The following is an 18,507-nucleotide window of genomic DNA, read 5'->3' on the forward strand; positions in this document are numbered from 1 at the left end:
GTGTTTTTCTCCCCAAGAGCTCGTTCCTGAGGGGTGGGGGGAAAGGGGCAGGGGATTAGTCTAACTCACAGCTGAAAATCCCCAGGCTTATTTGCCTCTAATGATTAAAATCTAGCAACTAAGTTTGGGGGTCCATTAAATAAGTTTAGCTTATGCCAATGCCATTTATATTATTATTACATATTATTACTTTGGTGCCTATATGCTTTGGTCACAGGCTAGGATCCTGGAGGTCGGATGCTGTAAAAGCACAGCACAAAATAACAGTCCTTTCCCTACAAGCAGCTTTAGTATAAGAAAATATAAACCAACTTATGTCTTCACACATTAACAGCATACACAAGCATTGGTTAGCCCATCCCATATCATCCAAGCTACAAATAAATATGCTGCATGATCTACGTGGACAGGTCACACCATTTCTTGTACACATAATGACAACTGCAATGCCTGACTCTTCTCTGACCAAATTCAATGGCAGCTTGCATTCCCATTTCTGAACGTGCTTTAGGAGCCCAAGACTGAAACAAAAGCCCAAGCTATAAGAGGAAATAAGTGTACCAGGACAAAATAATATATAGGCAGGCTTAAGAATCAACCAACTTTGCTATTTGAACCAGATTCCTCAAGGAAGTCATGCAGAAGACCTGCACCCCCAGAACTCCTACTTCTACAGGCCAGTAAGTGGAAGATTACCCCTTTTCCTCAGGCTTGCAAGGCTGACACACAGTGCAGCACCAGATGTGCTTTTCAGTCTAATCCTGTCCTACCCCCTGATTCACATTTGCTAAATTCAGAGGGGTATGTGGGAGAAGAAAATCTGTCTCTGCCTGTCTTCTAGGCTGGGGGCGGGTGGATTATCTGAGACTTAAATCAGGCATTTCATTAAATCAAATGAACAAGTCACCTTCTGAATGAGGTGAAGTCTGTTTTTGTGTGCTGGAGGCTGTAGAGAAAAATCACAGGACCTGAAGTCATGCGTTATGGATGCAGGCCTTGGTTTCCTCTGGATGGGAAGATGCGTGCAGAGTCCTGAGGTTTTCCAGCCCCTTCCTGGGTTGTCCAGAGCAAGCTCTACACCTCATCCAAGGGAGCCTGATCTCAGCCGAGGTCTAGAGATAGTAATGAAATATAAAGACTCCCCAAGTTACTTATGTTTATTCTTTCCACTTTTCTTCCAAAGATGTGTAATACTTTCAGGCCTGTTAGCAGAAAAGTTCAACATACTAAAAAAACAAACAAAAAGCCTCAACTTCACAAGAAACTGTTTAAGGTCCCTGCGAAGCCATGCTAATTAAGTGTCTTTTGTCATGTTGCATAAGTGACTTTTTTTTTTCTTTCTCTTAGTGGTTTCCACAGTTCTGTGCATGGGTGCCATCCCAACTTAATGACCTAGAATTATGCCTAATTGCTGTTCTATCCTTCTTTCCCACATCATGTGTGGCAAGGAACTTTTCTCATGACAACAGTGCCTTAGGGTTTTATTTTTTATATTGTCATTTTCACTCATATCCTTTTATGTCCTGATCTGAGGCCTCTTAAAATTTATTTGTTCCATACCATGGAAAGAGGAAGACTTGGCACACCTCGCACTGAGAACATGGCTCCCCATAGAACAGTTTCCCCAGGCTGGTTAGATATCTGTGAAGCAAGTGCCATCCAAGAGAAGTGTCTTGACCCCTTCCACAAGGTAAGGGGTCATGGCATTTCCTGGGCACAGAAAGTATAATTCTGAATGTTTGACATAGGTTAGATAAGTGGTGGACTAAGAATATTTGGGTTTTTTTCCCCTTATTTTCTTATAAAGCATGAAGACAAATAATTGCAACATGAGCACATATCCCAAATATGCATAAAGCACATGAAGATGAACCGTATCCCTAATGTCTACATTGTGATATTTCTAGTATCTGAAGAAAGATATGGCAAAAGGAACTATCAGGGCACAGGTGGATAGAAAGAAGGAGAAGGGCATAGAGAACAGCACACCTAACCTCTCATGTAGCTCAAAACATGCCACGTCAGGCAGTGGCATGGAGGGGAAGGGGAAGTTTTTGGCTATGTGTGTGTTAGAACCAGCCTAGTTTACCTGCATCTCATTGAGCAGTTCAGACAACTTTTCAAGCTTCTAAACTGAAATGCTTGCTCTGCCAAAGCATAACCCTAGAATTCTGCTTTCAGGCATCAGGAGCATACGGAGCATAGGAGTAAGCTATGTTGCTCCAGCATCTGAATATCCAGCAACTCCCACTTTGGTAGGGAAAGAAAAAAAGAAAAAAGCTAGACCTTTCAGAAAGTTCTGTTTCTATTTTGACAACCTAAACTGCCAAATTTAGTTCCTAAGTAAAAAGCTAGAGCTCGTGACAATCTGAACCTCTTTTTCTCTCTACACCACGCACTACAGAACTACATCCCACCGTTCCACTGCTGCTGCACGAGCGCCAGCCCAGGCAGGTGACTCCATGCCTGTGAGGCTCCCAGAGCTGCTGAATTCACAGTTCTCCTGGCTCCCCAATGTGTCTGTGCCTTTCTCCTCGGACACTGGCACTTCAAAAGAAAAAGGACTTCTTATATCCCCTGGGCCCACGTCCCTGGGAGAGAAGCGGACCCCTCTGTGTGTCCTATCCCCAAGGGTTCGGTAGCTGGGGGGGGAAATGAAAGTGTGGGGAAGTGTCCCAGGGCCTCATGGACAATACAGAAAAATGGGATTCTTTACCTGGTGTGCAACAAGCAGATAATTACACACTCGAGAAAGGCATTGATTATTCTCCCTACAACTACCTGAAAGGAGATTGTAGCCAGGTGGGGGTTGGCCTCTTCTCCCAGGTAACCAGTGACAGGATGAGAGGACAAAGTATCAAGCTGCACCAGGAGAGGTTTAGGTTGGATATTAGGAGGAATTTCTTCACAGAAAAGGGTGATCAGACATTGGAATGGGCTGCCCAGGGAGGTGGTGGAGTCACCATTCCTGGAGGTTCCTGAGTTCCTATAATTGTGGGCTTCATTCCACTGAGAGCTGTACGCTTTCAGTCTGTTTTGGTGGCTGTTGCTGCTGTTCATACTTCCTTGCTGAAAAAAAGAAACACCAATCAACACCGATTATATCATTTATTTTATACATGTATATATATGTTTATGCATGTGTAGGTATCTGTAAATATCTGTAAATATCTGTAAATATCTGTTTAAGGAAAGACTGAACGTGTTAGTGCCATGGTCTAGTTGACATAGTGGTCATAGGCTGGACTCGATGATCTCAGAGGTCTTTTCCAACCTAATTAATTCCGAGATTCTGTGATTTATTTCAGAGTCGCACAAGCCCAGGTGCTCGGTGACATCCCACAAATCCGGCGCGCCAACTACCAAAAACTTTTTACTGTTCATACAGTTTTGGCAAACAGAGGCGAACTGATGTTCACCGCCTCCCAGCCACGCAGTTAATGATTAGCATTAATTAGTATCAATTAGCATCAATTAGCATCACGTCCCCCCTCGGGCTCCCCCTCAACCCCCGCCGTGATGGCGCCTCGCACCGGCCCGACGTCACTTCCCGGGGCGGCGGCGGGGCCGCCCCTGCCGGCCGCGCTCCCCAATGGCGGCCGTGGCGGGGGCCGGCGGTGCGGGCGGCGGCGGCGGCGGGGGCTCCTCGGCGGCGCTGGGCGACGGCGGCGCCATCGACTACTCGGTGCACGAGGCGTGGAACGAGGCCACCAACGTGTACCTGCTGGTGGTGCTGGCCAGCCTCGCCCTGCTCGTCTACGCGCGGCGGTGAGGGGAGCCCCGGCCGGGGCGGGGCGGGCGGGGCGGGGGTCCCTGCGGGGGGAGCGGCCGCGCCGGCCCCACGTGCAAAGGGCACAGCTCTCACCGCCTTGCCCCCTCCCATCCCATCCCCCATCCCCGTGACAGGAACAAGAGGAGGATTATGCGCATCTTCACCCTGCCCCCGGCCGCCGAGACGCCGCACGAGCCCAACTTCTACGACAGCATGAAGAAGATCCGCCTGCGGCAGCAGCTGGAGATGTACTCCATCGGTAAGTCGGAGGGGAGAGGCGGCTCCCCCCGGGTCTGTGGGCGCTGCTGGGGTCCGTTCCTAAAGGGCTGGCCTCGAGCCTGCGGTGCGGACGGCGGAGCGGAGCCCCGGCCCAGCAGAGCCCCGGCCCTGCGGCACCATGTGGGCAGGGGTTCTGCAGCAGCCAGGGCTGCGAGGACTGAGGTGTGAGGAAGTGTGGAGGGAGAGAGTGGCTGTGCAGTTCTCTAAATACAAATGTCAAAACGAATCCCACGTTTAACTCTGAAAGAGCCAGGAATGTCAGAATGTTGTCAAAATGTGGATGTGTTTGTAAGTGCCGACGGGGCTGTGGAATCAAACACATAAATTGAAAATACATGAGAATTATACCGTACCAACAAGTGTTGCCACAGCTAATGTTGAAGGTCAGGATGGAGGCAGGAAAGTGCCCCTTGCCCCTCTTATTCCAGAGGCCCAATTCAGAGAAACACATGGCCTTCCTTTATATCTGCCGTATATGCGTACCTAGAGGGAATATGGGAAAAAAAATACTTGATGAGCTGAAACCGCCTTTTAAATGCAAAGGTTGAGTTAAAGATTCTTAGACCAGGCCATTGCATTCTGTAGGAACAAGACAGGATGTTCTTCCTATGTAGGGATGCCTGCTGTCGTTTGTTGATGGTGCTTGTACCACTACACACAACTCTTTCACTTCCCTTTGCCTTGATAACCAGTTTAATTTTGAAGTCGGTGTAATTGTTAGCTTGTGGCCTGTGTATTGTGGAGGAGATGACCAATGTGAAGATCAACTGTGTGACTAATGAGTCATTCAGATCATCTGTAATAGTACTTCTAAAGCCATAGCCTTTAATTTTACTTATTCTAATGAAAGGACCTGAATGGAATCATAGTTCCCTGCCGTTTATTTACTGACATCTTGCTGTGACCCTACTGTTCAGCGTTTTCAAGGCCAAACACTAAAGGAGAGAAGTTCCACACGGTGACTGAAACTTCCCCATGTGTGGATATGGTGAAACTATGTTCTCTGATTAAAGTCTATTTCTTTTGTAATATTTATACGTATATATTTACAGATACCTACACATGCATGAACATATATATACATGTATAAAATAAATTATATAATTGGTGTTGATTGGTGTTTCTTTTTTTCAGCAAGGAAGTATGAACAGCAGCAACAGCCACCAAAACAGACTGAAAGCGTACAGCTCTCAGTGGAATGAAGCCCACAATTATAGGAACTCAGGATGTGTATCCAGTGCTGATTATAAGAGTCAGTGTGGAGCTATATTCAATGCCTCTTGATTGATACATATGTGAAGGCAAGGGGGAAAGGAAGGGGACTCTTCCTAAAACTTTGTTCTTAGTAGCTTTTCTCTTGAGTCCTCATGAGGTGAACTGAGTGCCTACTGAAAAATTCAGCGTGAAAGTACCCAACACAGGGCAGACCTGCTCAGAGAAACCTCTGAGGGTAGAGAAGTGTAGTTTTACCAGCGTTTTAAATTATTTGTCTCTCTGCTAGCACCGTGGAAATCAGCACCTACCTTCTCTGGCAACAGCACCCTAGAGAAAGCAAGGCAGTATCTATCTTCCTGGAAACCCTTGTGTTCCTTGCTAATGGATTGTTGAATTTGCTGAATGCAGTCAGTGTCAAGACACTGTGGCCTTACTGCCTGAAGGTGAACAGCTTTGAGAGCCCCGAGTGTCGCTGGTGGTAGAGCAAAAAGGTTCTGCTCTCTGTTTATTTGGGGGTTGCGTATGCAATACTGTGAACCTTTCCTGGAGAAACTTTGAGAAATACACAGAGAACTACACGTCTCGATGACTCTTAAAGCCACTACTAATAATGTTAATAGCAAAGATGATTAGCTTAATTTAGTCAAATTGCTTTAAAGAATGGGTTTGTCTATAAAAATCTGTATAAATAGGTCACAGCTTATTCAGAAGAGACTTCACTCTGCAGTTAGTTTTTCTTTCTAGATAAATCACAAAATCAGTTAATTTAAAGAATACTGCAGAAATTACTTCTTAATAAAAGCATCTAACCATGAAAACTACTTGAAGATGTATCATCATGCTGTAATTCCTAAGGTTACGTGACTTGACTTGGCCGAGTGGTGAACAACCCACAGAGTTGGGAGTGTACGTCCAGAGAGTTTTTTTCCTATTCCATGCTGAAATAAATATTAAGTGTTGAAGCAGTGGTGAGCAGCACTGAGGTTCCATTTGGATATGAGGAAACTTGGCTTTGTGCACCGAATCTTACTAGACTGAAATTATCTGTACTTTCGTGTCTGTAGGGAATGTAAAACATGAACTGGGCCGGACTAACAGTGGCAGACGGCTTGGCGGGGTGTGCCCCAGGAGGAGGCTCGTTTGGGTGAGGGATGGCCCACTGTGACATCTTCCTCGCGAATCACCACGGGAAACAGCACCGGCGTGGCTCCGCGGGGCCGGGGAGGGGGAGGCGGCCAAGGGGAGCGGGGAGGACGCGGGAGCCCCCGGGGCTGCCGGTGCCGTGTCCTTCCCGCGTGCGAAGAGCCGGCTCCGCACCTCCCTCCCCCGTCCCTCGGCGGTGCTTACGAGGCGCACACACACACACAGCTCCCCGACGCGCTCTGCCCTCGTCCCCATCCCTGCATCCATTCATTCATCCATCCATCCGCCCCCCCGGAAGCGCCGGCCGTATCCTCCCCGCGCGACCTCACTTCCTCCCGCACTTCCGTCTCCGGGACGCGCCGGCTGCTGCAGCTGCATCTGCTGCCGCTGGTGCTGCCGCCGGTGCCGCCGCTGCCGCCGCCGCCGCCGCTGCTCGGAGGCCGGAGGCGCCCGCCGGGCGGTGAGTGGGGCCGCGCCGTCCTCGCCGTCCCCGCCGCGCCCCGTCCGCGCCGAGGGGAGGGGAGGGGGCGCCTCGCCGGCGACCGGGGCGAGGCGGGAAGGGGCCACCCGGGGAGAAAGCGCGGTCGGGGGCGGGGAAAGAGGGTGTCCGGGTCGTTCTTCACCCCAGCTGGGGCGGGCTGCGAGCCGCCGCCGGGCTGGGCGGGCTCTCCCTGGCATCCCCCGCGGGAGCGCTCGCCGCACGCCTCGTGGCCGGAGTCGCCCCGCGGGCGATGATATCCCAGCGCGGGGGATCGTGGCTGTCCGGAGAGCTGAACCCTCCCTCCCTCCTTCCCACCGGCCCTGCCCACCCGGGCGGGCTGGCAGGGAACGAAGGCTTTCCGATGGCGCATCTCCGGCGGGGCCGTTGCCCGCCGCGCACACCCCGTGCGGCCCCGGTCGCTCCAGCGGAGCGGCGTGTCAGAACGGACTCGTGCCTTCCAGTTCACCCAGCCCTGCCGCCTTTCAGGCTGCATGCAGACTGTATCATTTCACGGTTTGCCTCTCAGCGGAGCTGGAAGCAGCCGCGAAGCGCTTAGGAATCTGGAGCGGCCGTGCAGCTTCGTTTGTTGTATTCAGTGGACCTGAGGTAGTGGCACGAGCATCTCGCAAAACTGCTTGTCCAGATAAAAGGCTTCTAAGGAGGAGCAACAAAAGCAAAAGCTTTTCCAGGTCCCCCGCCTTTTGTGTGTGCCAGGGTGTTCGAAGAATGCTGCTTGAGCCGTGAGCGAAGGGCAGGTTGTGGTTTTTCTTTTTCTGGCAAGTGCCAGCCATTGAAGTTCTGTCCCGGTGAAACTGAACACTCTTCTGCAGGGGGTTTTATATTTCAGTTTTACGGTACAAGTATGCATTGGGATGGAAGGTGCAGTCAGCTTTTGAAATTTTACATCAAATTTCTGCAGTGATTTTTACCCGTTAAGCCATAATCCTGTGTGTAGTTAAAAATCAGTGCCTAAAATCAAAGGCAGGTAGGATAGAGAGACAGCAGACCTTTTTTTTTCTCTTTCCTTTTTTTTTTTTTAAATCCATTCCTAGTAGTCAGGCTTGTAGACATGCACTGGAGTGGATTCTTAAGGTCTCATGGAACTTTGTTCATACAGAATTATTAGATGGCTTGGATAGGGAAAGTTTGTGACCTTAAAAAAATGGTGCCAAAGTTATCTTCAGTTGTGGGTTTTTTTGAGAATGCTGTACAGGGGTAAGTCTTTCTATCTTACCCAATCCTCTTTAAAAAGCTATTATCATATATAGATTTAGTGGTGTCTGATCACACGAAGCACGTGAGGGAAGACCTTCTAAGCAGTTAAAACTTTACATCTATAAGGTACTGCAAAAAAATGTTAACAAGTTGCTCTCACTTATAACATGTTTTTAAGAATCTGACCTCTCTGTTGTCTCCATGTGGGCTGCTGAACGGTCAGATCTTTGTAAATGCAGCCTTCAGATGGAGTTACAACCATGACACTATAATCTTATGTGAAAACTATAATCTTCTGTTAAGTGGTGGAAAAGTCATCTCTCTCCTCATAACCAAAATGTGGCTGGCTAGGGTTTGTGTTCAGTGCTGCACAGAAGATCAAAGCTTTTCAGATAGAGCTGTATAAATTCTGTGATGAGGCTCGAGAGCGTCTTAAACATTTAAACTATGAGTGTGTCTGTGTTTAAAGCTGAAGACGTCGTAAACTCTGTGGGCCTTGTAGTGAAAATACCTTCTCCATGCCACGGGCATTTTGGGTTTCAGTCCAGCGCTCCATGCCTGGATAGTATGAACTGGTATGTGCCGGCCAAGCCCAGATGAGAGCGTAGCCTGCAGCAGCTGCCGTGGTGCCTTGTAGCCAGCCGTAAGAGTTAGGAATCTTAGCAGCGTGACGCTTGAGTGATCCTAAACTTGCACTCAAACTTCCCTTCCAAAAGTGCCTGATCCATTGAGAAGACCCGTGGAGGAAACCTTTGCTGTACTGCTTGTACTGCTGATGTCAGTAGAAGCTCTGAAAACGGGGAGAATATCCCAGTGCTTTTGTCTAGGGATGTTTTGCAGGGGAAGCTTCTCTGGTGCAATGCAACATTATTCATTGAGAATATTCTAACTTGTGGTGAATCTTTCTGTAACTTATGTTTTGCATATATGATTAAGCAGCGTTGGCCAAAGGCCTGGTGACAGCACAGGCCTCTGGAATGTCTCCCTGTTGCCTGGGCAGTTTATTCACGTTAGCTTACTTCCGTGAGCATAATCGCTCCTTTTAAAGTCCTCCTGAATCCAGGAGTGCCGCTGCTATTGAGCAAGCTGAAATTATACACGCTGCACAGAGAAAGGTGGGTGTGTTGCAACTCAACATCTCATTCAGAGGAATTGAAAAAGTTTTGCCCCAGCCCTGATTTCTGCATTAAAGAGATTGAAGAAGGCATGTAATGACAGTTTTCAATGGGGAAGCAGCACCTTGTTGGAAAACGTGTAATTAAATCCATGATGTATTTGGCCTGCTATGCCTAAAGAGCAGCAGCGTTTGGAGGAGGCTTGCTGACAAAGTGGAGTCTTCAGTCTTGGTTGCTTGTGCTCCAAATCGGAAGTAATGATCAAAAGGTGTTCCCTTTCCCCTCCAAACCCTTAAACTGTGTTTTAGTCATGGTAAGGAACCTGGGTGTTATTTATTAGCGTAGTCACTCAAACAAAAAGGCAGCACTTGATTTTGTCCTTGAGACAGAGCTGCCAGTGAAGAACAGAAGGTTTCAGTGCCGCAGGCCCCTGAGAATGGAGGTAAGATCCTTTACACTGCAGCCCCCTTTCTGTTGTGACCTAAGAGTTAAGAGCGACAAACCGATTTTTTGTAGTCTAACAAGCTCCATCAGAAATTGGCATTACCAAGGGGTCAGTGGGACTCCCTGCTGGCTAAGGGACAGATACTGAGTGTGACCAGAGATTGTGTGTGACCACGGACTATACTGACTGCTGGCAGAACACCCCAAAAGCAGCAGAAATGTCTCATGAGAAATCTGACATCAGGGAGTGGAAATCAATGCTAATTCTTCCATAACAGAGGGCAAGAAGCAAGGAAGAAAAAAAGCATGCATTTTGTGAAGAGCAAAAGACTTAGGATTTTTTTCCAGCAAGAAAAAAACTACTTTCATAACTTTTTTCCCAATTCTCTGATTAAAAATGGCTGATGAAACTTCTCAGTGCTCAGTTGTATCTGTGAAATCTATGTTTGCATTGAAAAGACTAAGAACCTTTTTAAGAATGAAGGTGCTTTGCCTCATTTTTACAAGGAATGTCTAAGCTTTGGGTGTTACTTTAATAAAAATAATTCCTGATCTTTTTGCGGAGTATCTAAACTCTGGGCGTTACTGTAATAAAAATAACTTTGAACTCCAAGATTAACAAAACTGCTAAAAGGAGTTAGTTCTTAATAAGAAAAACAATAAACTGAATTTGGAATTTCTGAACCAAGCCCTCGAAGGCAGTTTGTGGCAAAACTCCAGAAAAAGAAAAAAAATAATCTCATTTTTATAAAATAGCTATATATTTTCTTTCTCAGTTACAGCTAGACACTGCTTTGAAAAATGATTCTCTCCTTGCAGAGGCCTAGGAATTCGATTTTTTAGGAGAATTTGGTTTAATTTTAATCTAGCAGTAAAATAAATTATTCCTAAAAAGGAACCGTTCAGATTTGGCATTTATTGAAATTGGAGTCTGAGAAAATACTTTACATTAGCATATCTGAAGAAGAACTTAGTTCCTTAGTCTGCGAAGGAGTAGCCCCCTTCAGTTTCTTCCAGGCTGTCAGACTTACTGGAACTGGTTTTGGACATCCATGATGTTTAAAAGGCACACGGGGGTCTATAGCTTGCTCTTGAGAAAGACCGTGGTTTTGATAAGATTATAGACACATTGGCCTTTTTTGTAATGGAGTGGAAGGAGTATTTTGAGAAGACTTGGCCAACAGGAGGGCTGTATTACTTTCCAAAGTATCCTCTGGGTCATATTGGAAACATAGTTTGTAACGTGCTCTTGACTGACAGCGAAGAGTGTGAGGCATAAATTCCCGAGCAGGAAAGATGTATGTGGGTTGTGCAATGGGAGACTCCATGTGATGTCGTTATTTATGGTGCTTCTCTCAGATGTCTTTCTGGGACTCAAAACAGCTGCTGTGAACTTTACCCAGCACAGAGTACTAGGTATGCTTGAACGACTGTTTTGCTGTTGCTTGGATCGTGGTGTACACTCCGATAAGCAATACAGGGCCAACTGGGCGAATCCTTTTACTGATTGATGAAAAGCTTGCAGGAGGAAAAAAAAAAAAGTGAGAATATACTCTTCTGTAACTTTAGTTGGTTGATATCAAAGAGTGATAGTTGAAGGCAGCCCATTTCTTTGTGCTGTAATATGGGAGGAAGGGTGGACTAAAAGAAGAGGAAGACTAGCTTTTTCTTTTCAGAGGGAAGATCTGGAGGATAGAGGCAGAGGTGCAGATTTTTCAGTCTTGCCTATTTTCTTCCTGACTGTTTTGTTAAATGGGAGCAACCATTGTTTGCAGGAACTTTTCCTTGCTTTGGTAAGGGGCTGTGGCTGGTCATGCATTTTGATATGTGGCAGTGCCATTGTTAAACATATCCAAATCTACAGTCAGATAAGGCTTGGAATAATTGATGTTTTCAGCTCAACTGAATAACTAAGTTCATATGATCTGTAAGTGGCCAGTGGATTTTTTTCCTAGGCAAAGAATGTACTGCTTTTATTGCACATTTATTTAAAGCTAATTTTATCACAACAGATTGAGAGTTCTAGCAACCAAAAATGCCTTAGCCGAGTCCGTTAAAAAAATTTTCTTACCCAAACTGTGTTTCTGTGTGTGACAAACAGAAAATATCACATCTTTTTGACTTCACAGTCACTAACAACCCAAAAGCGGTGAAAGCATTGCACTCCATGCCTCCGAGATTACTTTTGCCACTGCTGATGGGAGAATTGTTCTGTATCATTACTGTCTTCTCTTTCAACCTCAGCACATTCTGAAATGCCAAAGGCAAACCACTTGATAGCTGATCAGAGGTCCCAGAGATGCTGGTATGGCAGTGCTCTGAAACTTGTGGCTTGGACCACTATTTCAGCATTGCCTAATAGTGTTGTATAAGTACCCAGCTCAGGATTTTGTCTTTACATGTGTGAGACAGAAGAACAGGAAAGCCTCTTAGAAGTTTATGGCCTCTTAGAAGGTGTCAAGATCATAGCTCTGAAGCAGAGTTTTTAAGACTGCTGTAACTATTAAATTAACTGCATGGAGACTTGAGAAGTACTCAATGGGACAATTTAACTGCCATTTTGAGACCTGTCATTTTATTGACTAATCAGTCTATGATACTCAAATAGACAAAAAAAGTTGCATGTGTTTGTATTAATGAGGTAGCTGTTGGCAAAGTGGTGCCTGTTACCAGTTCTGTTGGTGCTATTTTGATCATTAAAGAGCTCAATTTGTTTATGGACCGTAAGCTGTAACAGACGTTTTCTCTTGTCTTCTTGCTTGTCTGAAGATCATTCTGAAGAGGTATGAAGTGGTGTGATTTTCATTTTGGTTGAGGCAAAGAAGTATTCTCTTGCTGTAATTCACCATTTCCAAGCCCATAATCACATTTGTGGTAGAACAGTGATGGCTGTGTGGTATTTCTCTCAGATGCTGTTAAAAGTCTGTCATCTCCTTGGGGGGCCATCTTCCCATGAGATACCAGCCTTTCTCTCCTTCTCTCCTAAAGACTTTGGGATTAAGAACCTGTATCCTGGGGTCCAAAGTTTTAGCTCCGGGGACTGGGAGAAGAAAATGCTGCCCAAGTAATGACTGAAAGCAGGACTGTGTTTTGGGGAGATGAGAGGATCCAGAACTTCAAGTTTGCTTTAGGAGTCTCCCTCTCTTGTCTGCTGCTTGCATACATTTTTTTTTTCCACCAAACTTTTGTTGAATGAAGGTGTGGCTTTATACCTTGATGCATCTTGCAAATGTTGTATGAGCAGAAAACAGCAGTGATTAATCACACTGGAGCTTTAGTAAATACTTGGCATAATAATCATGGTGAATATATCATGAGCTCATCCATAATGAAAAAAGTAACGCCACAGACTAAATTAATTGCACAGGGGAACCTGCAGCCCACAGAACATCAGCCAACAGCAAAATGGCATTGGTGTTGCGTGGTTGGACCATGTTGTTCCTTATTCAGGCATGGAGACGAGAGGGCAATTCTTTGCTCAGAGGGAGAGAAGTTCCTGTACAGACTTGGAAAAGACAAGAAGCATGATATGCTTCTTCTCTGTTCCTTCATAACTAAGTTTATCAGAATCTTGGGTGGAGTTCGACGAGCACAACACAGGGCAAAACAGTTTGTTTATAACTGAGTGGCAACTCTTGAATGGAAAACATGAGAAAAGTGAGCTTGCAAGATCTAGAAGAGGGTAGGACCTGCTGAAATCCTGATGGAACTGCCAACTTTCCTGCAGATCCCTGAAATTTAGGTTAAAGAAATGTTGCCAGATATGTGATAGAAGTTGCTCAGTTGTTGCCTTAAAGGCCCTCAGATTATGCTCCTGCTCTGTAACAGAGCATAGCATGGCATGGAAGTTTATGGTGCAAGCCAGACTGGAGCTCTTGGAAGGACAACAGGGGTGGTTAATAGCTGTGCTATTTCCAATAGTGCAAGAACAAAGGGATATTTAAAAGAAATTGAAAATCAGTACATTTGAAACTGAGCATAATTACACTGCACAGTATTACCAAGGGCAAAAGTTTAGTTGGATTCCAAGCAGACCTGGGCATTTATATATATAAAGACAATGTCCAGAGTTGCAGTAAATAGGATTAAAAATAAATTAAGCATATAAACCTTCATGCTAATTGATGAGGTCAGGAAGGAATTTCCCTTTTGGGTGAATTACATCATCATTCACTACCTGAGCTGTTCTACCTTTTGAAGCATCTGGTCCTGATCACAGGAGGCAGGATTCTCAAACAGATGGACCAGCAATCTGACCCGTCGTGGCAGTGCTTAGCTTATCCTGCCTGGGTAGGATCTTGTGGAAAGAGTTGGAGAAGCATATATTTTTTTAGGGTTTTCTGAGGCCACCTGTACTGCAGTGTATGTCTACTTTTCCATTTTCTCACTGGTGAAACAGGTCAACTGTTGTCCAAGTGCCTCTAATGAATCCTGAGAATTGCCTGCTGACATGTCCCACTTAGAGATGGAAGATGTAATGGGCACATAAGGCATTGTGGTGTTGCTCCATAGATTCAAAAGTAGTTCTGTGAGTAGCTGCACTAGTGAAGATCAACCTTTCCTGTAGCTTTCTCGGTTTTGGTGGCACTGTGGTGCCTTAAACATCTCCCCTTCTTTCTTTCCTTCCAATACACAACAGTATTGTTAGCATCCCTGATTTCCCAACAGTACACAGTGCCTGAGCAGCTTCTCACTGCCCTGTGGTCCATGGGTATATTTAGTCAAAACATGCTGTCTCTGTGATGTTTGTGAACCAGACATGTTGCTCAGGGGCTGCCTTGAATATTTATTTTGCAAGTCTCTTGTAGGAATTGAGCACCTGTGAAATCTCTGTCCTTTTGCATGAGATTAGGTTGAATTTGGCCTTAAAATTTACATTTCTGTGTATGGGACAGTCACTGTGGTTATATAAACAGTGTTTCCTTGGGAAATAAGGAACAATTTCAGTCCTGTTAGCAAGTTGCCATTGAATATTTTTTCTTTCAATGCAATTAGGTGCATGAGCAGTTATGCCAAATAATTGAGGCATGTGTGCCTTTAAAACATGCACTGTTTAATCTCTTAAGACTTTCCCCAAGGTATAAGGGGAAGGCTTCCTTGCCAAAATACTATAATTGAGTTAACATTCTGGGAGGTTTCTGTGTTTTGTTAATGAGCTGCAAAGCTTCAGTTTCTGTTACTGAGCCTCTGCTGGTGTTGGCTGCTAGGAAGATCAAAGTTATAAGTACCAGTCTGACAGTAAATTGTCTCTTCAAAAGAAAACTGAAAATTCCTTGGTTGTTTGGTGGCAGTCAGCATCAGATCTTTTTGACAATTATTAATCTTTTTCTGCAGTTCTCTTTCTGCATGCAACAGTGAGCAGACTGGATGCCTTGTAATCTGTATGGTGTGTGTGCTGACTGTAGACATCTGATTGATGAATGAGGATGTAAATAATAAATTGAATTACTTATCCTCAGTTAATTTCTACTGCTCTGAGTCAATATAGAGTTATGATAACTATGGAACAGTAAAGTTCTGGTTTCTGTTTCTTGTATACAGTGATGGTTGTGATAAAAGATTAAGAATCACTGTGGTATAAAATCATTCGATGGTATATGGGCATGTTCTGGATGTCCTGACAGCAAGACAAGTGTGGCTGCCTCAGCTTTTGTGCTTTTGAAAGCTTGTAAACTCTTGAAATCAGTGATAGTTGCCTCTCCTGAGTAGGCAGTAGTGTCTCAATCGCATTCATGATCACCGAGGTGCAAGCTTTCAGGACTATTTGCCTTCTAAGCACTTTTGTGGGTAAGGACTTATTCAAGAGTTCAGAATTGAGGGAATATATATTTTTCTTTGACATGTAATACCAGCATAGCAAATACATTTCTGTCCAGTTACTTAAAAGCTATTGTTTCTTCAATACCCAGAGCACTGTCAGAGGGTTTCTTGCTTTGACTGTCCAAGGTCAGTTATCTTCGTGGTTGCAATGTGCAAGAACCAAAGCCAAGACTTTTTGTGCTCCGATGGGACTCTGTCCTTACAGCTGTCCCTCTTTTCTAGTGTAAGAGAACCAAAATGACCCGTTGTTTCACAGGGAGGAGTTGGTGAAGGACTACACTGTTTTTCTGATTCACTGTCTTTCTGACTCACGTCTTTGGAGCACGCTGTTGTCAAGTGCTTTTGCAGAAGAAAGGAGGATTTTAGATGGGAGGTGGAATTCTGAGAAGTTTAGATGGTAGCTGATAAGAAGTAGGGTCTGCTCTGCTTCTCCTACCAAGATGTCTTGATGCTAATGTTTATTTAAAGATGGCCTTAACCCTAAAAGGGAGAGATAAAATTGCTTTCATGCCTCTGTTTCACAGAGAGCTGGCTGGCAGAATGGTTTTGGTGCCTGCTTATCTACCCTAAAGGCTGCAGAAATAATTTCTCCTGCACCCCCTCGTTCAGCATTCAGGCAAAATTGTAAGGCAGGCAAGTGGTTTAGGCTGCTTATTTGGACGCAAGATGGCTGTGTCTCCATTTTGCAGATGAGTCATCCCTCTGCCTTTTTGTTGTTAGACTCTAAACAGTGCTGCTCTTGGCTTCGGGCCCGTTTGATCCCAAGTTTTGGGTGGCAGAAACAGGTAGGCAAGTGCCCTCCACCCCAATCCCAAGTTTTATGACACATTGAAAATACCTTTGGCCTTCGTCACCTCGTAGTTAATCTGCTGTAATGCTGAGAAAGCATCTCCTCTGGTACCTGATGAGTGTGTAAAAACGCAAACGTACTGTGGAAGTTGTGTAGATTAAGGAGCAATGGGAAAAGTGGAGGAGAGGCTTACTTACATGTTTGTTTTTCATCTCAGTTGTGGGCTAGAGCTCTACTTACTTGGACAAGTGGGTCCTGGGTAAAGATAACTGGCATTGTTTTCAGTAGTGGGTAAGTCAGCAGATGGGTCAGCAGTTTCTTTTAGTTGAGCTGGCTGCCGCAGACTAGTTCTGCAGGCTTGGCCCCTGATAATATTTTCCACAGTATGTAAGACTAGCTGGTACAGGATTTCTCCTGCTCATCATGTCAGAATTGGAGGTACAGACTGGGAAGCTTCATTGGTGACCCCAGTTTTGGCATGCAGTGTTTTGCCAAACTAGGTTTGTAAACTTTGCACCTGAGAAAGGAACTCTGATTTCCTAAAAGGAACTTGAGTGAAATTTGGGATTTTATTAAAGACACAGAGGCATATTATTATTCATCTTTCATTGCTTCATCCCTGTGATGTTTCCTGTTTTGCTTCTTGAGATACAGGTGTCATGATGAGGAGCTTCTCAGAAACAGAAGTGGATGATGAGTGGAGATGAAGAAATCATACATTTAAGAAGTTGGCTCAAGTTTCCGTTACAGGCATGGAAAGTTTCTGAGACCAAGCCATGAGAGAAGAACATGAGTAAAGAAGAGGGAGATGTAGACCCAGACTTTCTAGAAAGGATTGCAGGATTTGAGAGGACGCTGCACAAACGTCACGTAGTTTTCTTGCTTATTCATTTGCCTGCGCCCCTGGATTGTAATACTTTGTTTGCATGTCTGTTTGGAAGCTGAAAAATCCCCTCCCATCTGTGTCTTTAATATAATCATGACTTCAAGCTTGTTTTAGGAAGAGCAGAACATCACTGTAGCTTTTATTTGTGGATTAGATAGCTGCTGCTTTGTACTTGAAATCAGTTTTGTTTTTTTTAGAAACATACATTGAATATGGAAAAGATCAGACCATGACCATGACCATTACGATATAGAAAGTCAGGAGTTTTGCTTGCATTTGATAAACAACCTTTGCATAAAAGGTTTGACAGGTGCATAGGTAAAAGGAAAAAAAAAAGATAGCGCTAGCCCTCTAATTTGACTAACCTTATAATGTATTTTTCTTACGCTGTCCTTAGACAGATGTCAGAATAGAATATTAATCAATTCAATCTTTTTTGTTTGACTGGTGGTCATAAAAATGTTTTAGACAGACAAGATTTCTTGTCAGGGCTGTGGGGTTTTAAGTGCAGATTACTTAGTATTGAGTTAGGGGAGATTCTTTTGGAGAGGTAGTTTTTTAAACATCTTGGCTGTTACGTGAAGAATCTCCAAGGACATACTATCCATGCAGTCCAACAACTTAACTATGCTGTGAACAGACTTAATTGTAGTAATTTAAAAGTTTAAATTTATGCATATTTTCCTTTATTGAACAGTATTACTTGTAGAGACAAAGAGCAGCTTTATTTTTCTTACGAATGCCTAGCTGGTGTTTTATCCTTAAAAAAAGGCTATGGTTATTTCTGTATACTGCCTGAATATTTGGCCTCTAATAGTATATAATTAGATGGAAGAGTAAAAGCAGTTGTTAAAGAACTGTTTTTCTAATGAAAATAGTTTGAAATCATATAATTTTAGTTTCTTCCGAATAGATGTGATTAGTGTGTTGGAAATAATTTTATACTGGATATAAAGGGAACAGTTGAGAGACAGTGGCTGAGAATGTGTCCAGCTATTTTTGTAGCTAACAGTTACATTTTTTCAATCTTTTTACTTAGATATTTCCATATAGTTGAACAGCTAAATCACAACGGGATAAAAAAACTATTCGCACGTAGTAATATTTATATTTTAAAATAAGTTTTATTTACTAATTGATAAGTAAATTGCAATGCCTGTGAGAAAATCCTAGCCTATATTATTTCTTTGATAGAAATTTGAATATGGGATAGTATTGTCTGTATCATATAAAAATGTCTTTATGGATTTTTAGCTGCTGAAACTGAAATCAATAAACTTCAGCTACTGTTGTTGACTGGAACAAGTAAATCTGCACATTTCTGTTTTCTTCGTGTCACCTCTGCCT

General features: G+C 44.3%; 2 protein-coding genes across 5 annotated transcripts in view; both read left to right on the plus strand.

Moving 5' to 3' along the window:
• The first annotated feature begins 3,572 nt into the window (after positions 1–3,572).
• SMIM19 (small integral membrane protein 19) lies at positions 3,573–18,488 on the plus strand. 4 transcript variants are annotated; one of them, XM_050337704.1, is made up of 3 exons: positions 3,573–3,768; positions 3,907–4,031; positions 16,923–18,488. In XM_050337704.1, the coding sequence occupies exons 1-3, from the start codon at positions 3,593–3,595 to the stop codon at positions 16,979–16,981; spliced, it is 360 nt and encodes a 119-aa protein (XP_050193661.1). In that variant the 5' UTR covers positions 3,573–3,592; the 3' UTR covers positions 16,982–18,488. The 4 variants fall into 4 exon arrangements, with proteins under 4 accessions (XP_050193661.1, XP_050193662.1, XP_050193659.1 ...); XM_050337705.1 differs by having other exon boundaries at positions 16,929–18,488; XM_050337702.1 differs by lacking the exon at positions 16,923–18,488 and adding an exon at positions 5,186–6,231.
• SLC20A2 (solute carrier family 20 member 2) overlaps positions 6,752–18,507 on the plus strand; it is a 58,181-nt gene continuing 46,425 nt past the window's right edge. The window contains exon 1 of the mRNA XM_050337700.1: positions 6,752–6,869. The gene's annotated coding sequence lies outside the window, so the exon portion shown is untranslated. The remainder of the gene's footprint in view (positions 6,870–18,507) is intronic.

The sequence above is a fragment of the Myiozetetes cayanensis genome, unplaced genomic scaffold, assembly GCF_022539395.1.
Source record: "Myiozetetes cayanensis isolate MyiCay16 unplaced genomic scaffold, myiCay2020 scf7, whole genome shotgun sequence".
Classification (NCBI taxonomy): domain Eukaryota; kingdom Metazoa; phylum Chordata; class Aves; order Passeriformes; family Tyrannidae; genus Myiozetetes; species Myiozetetes cayanensis.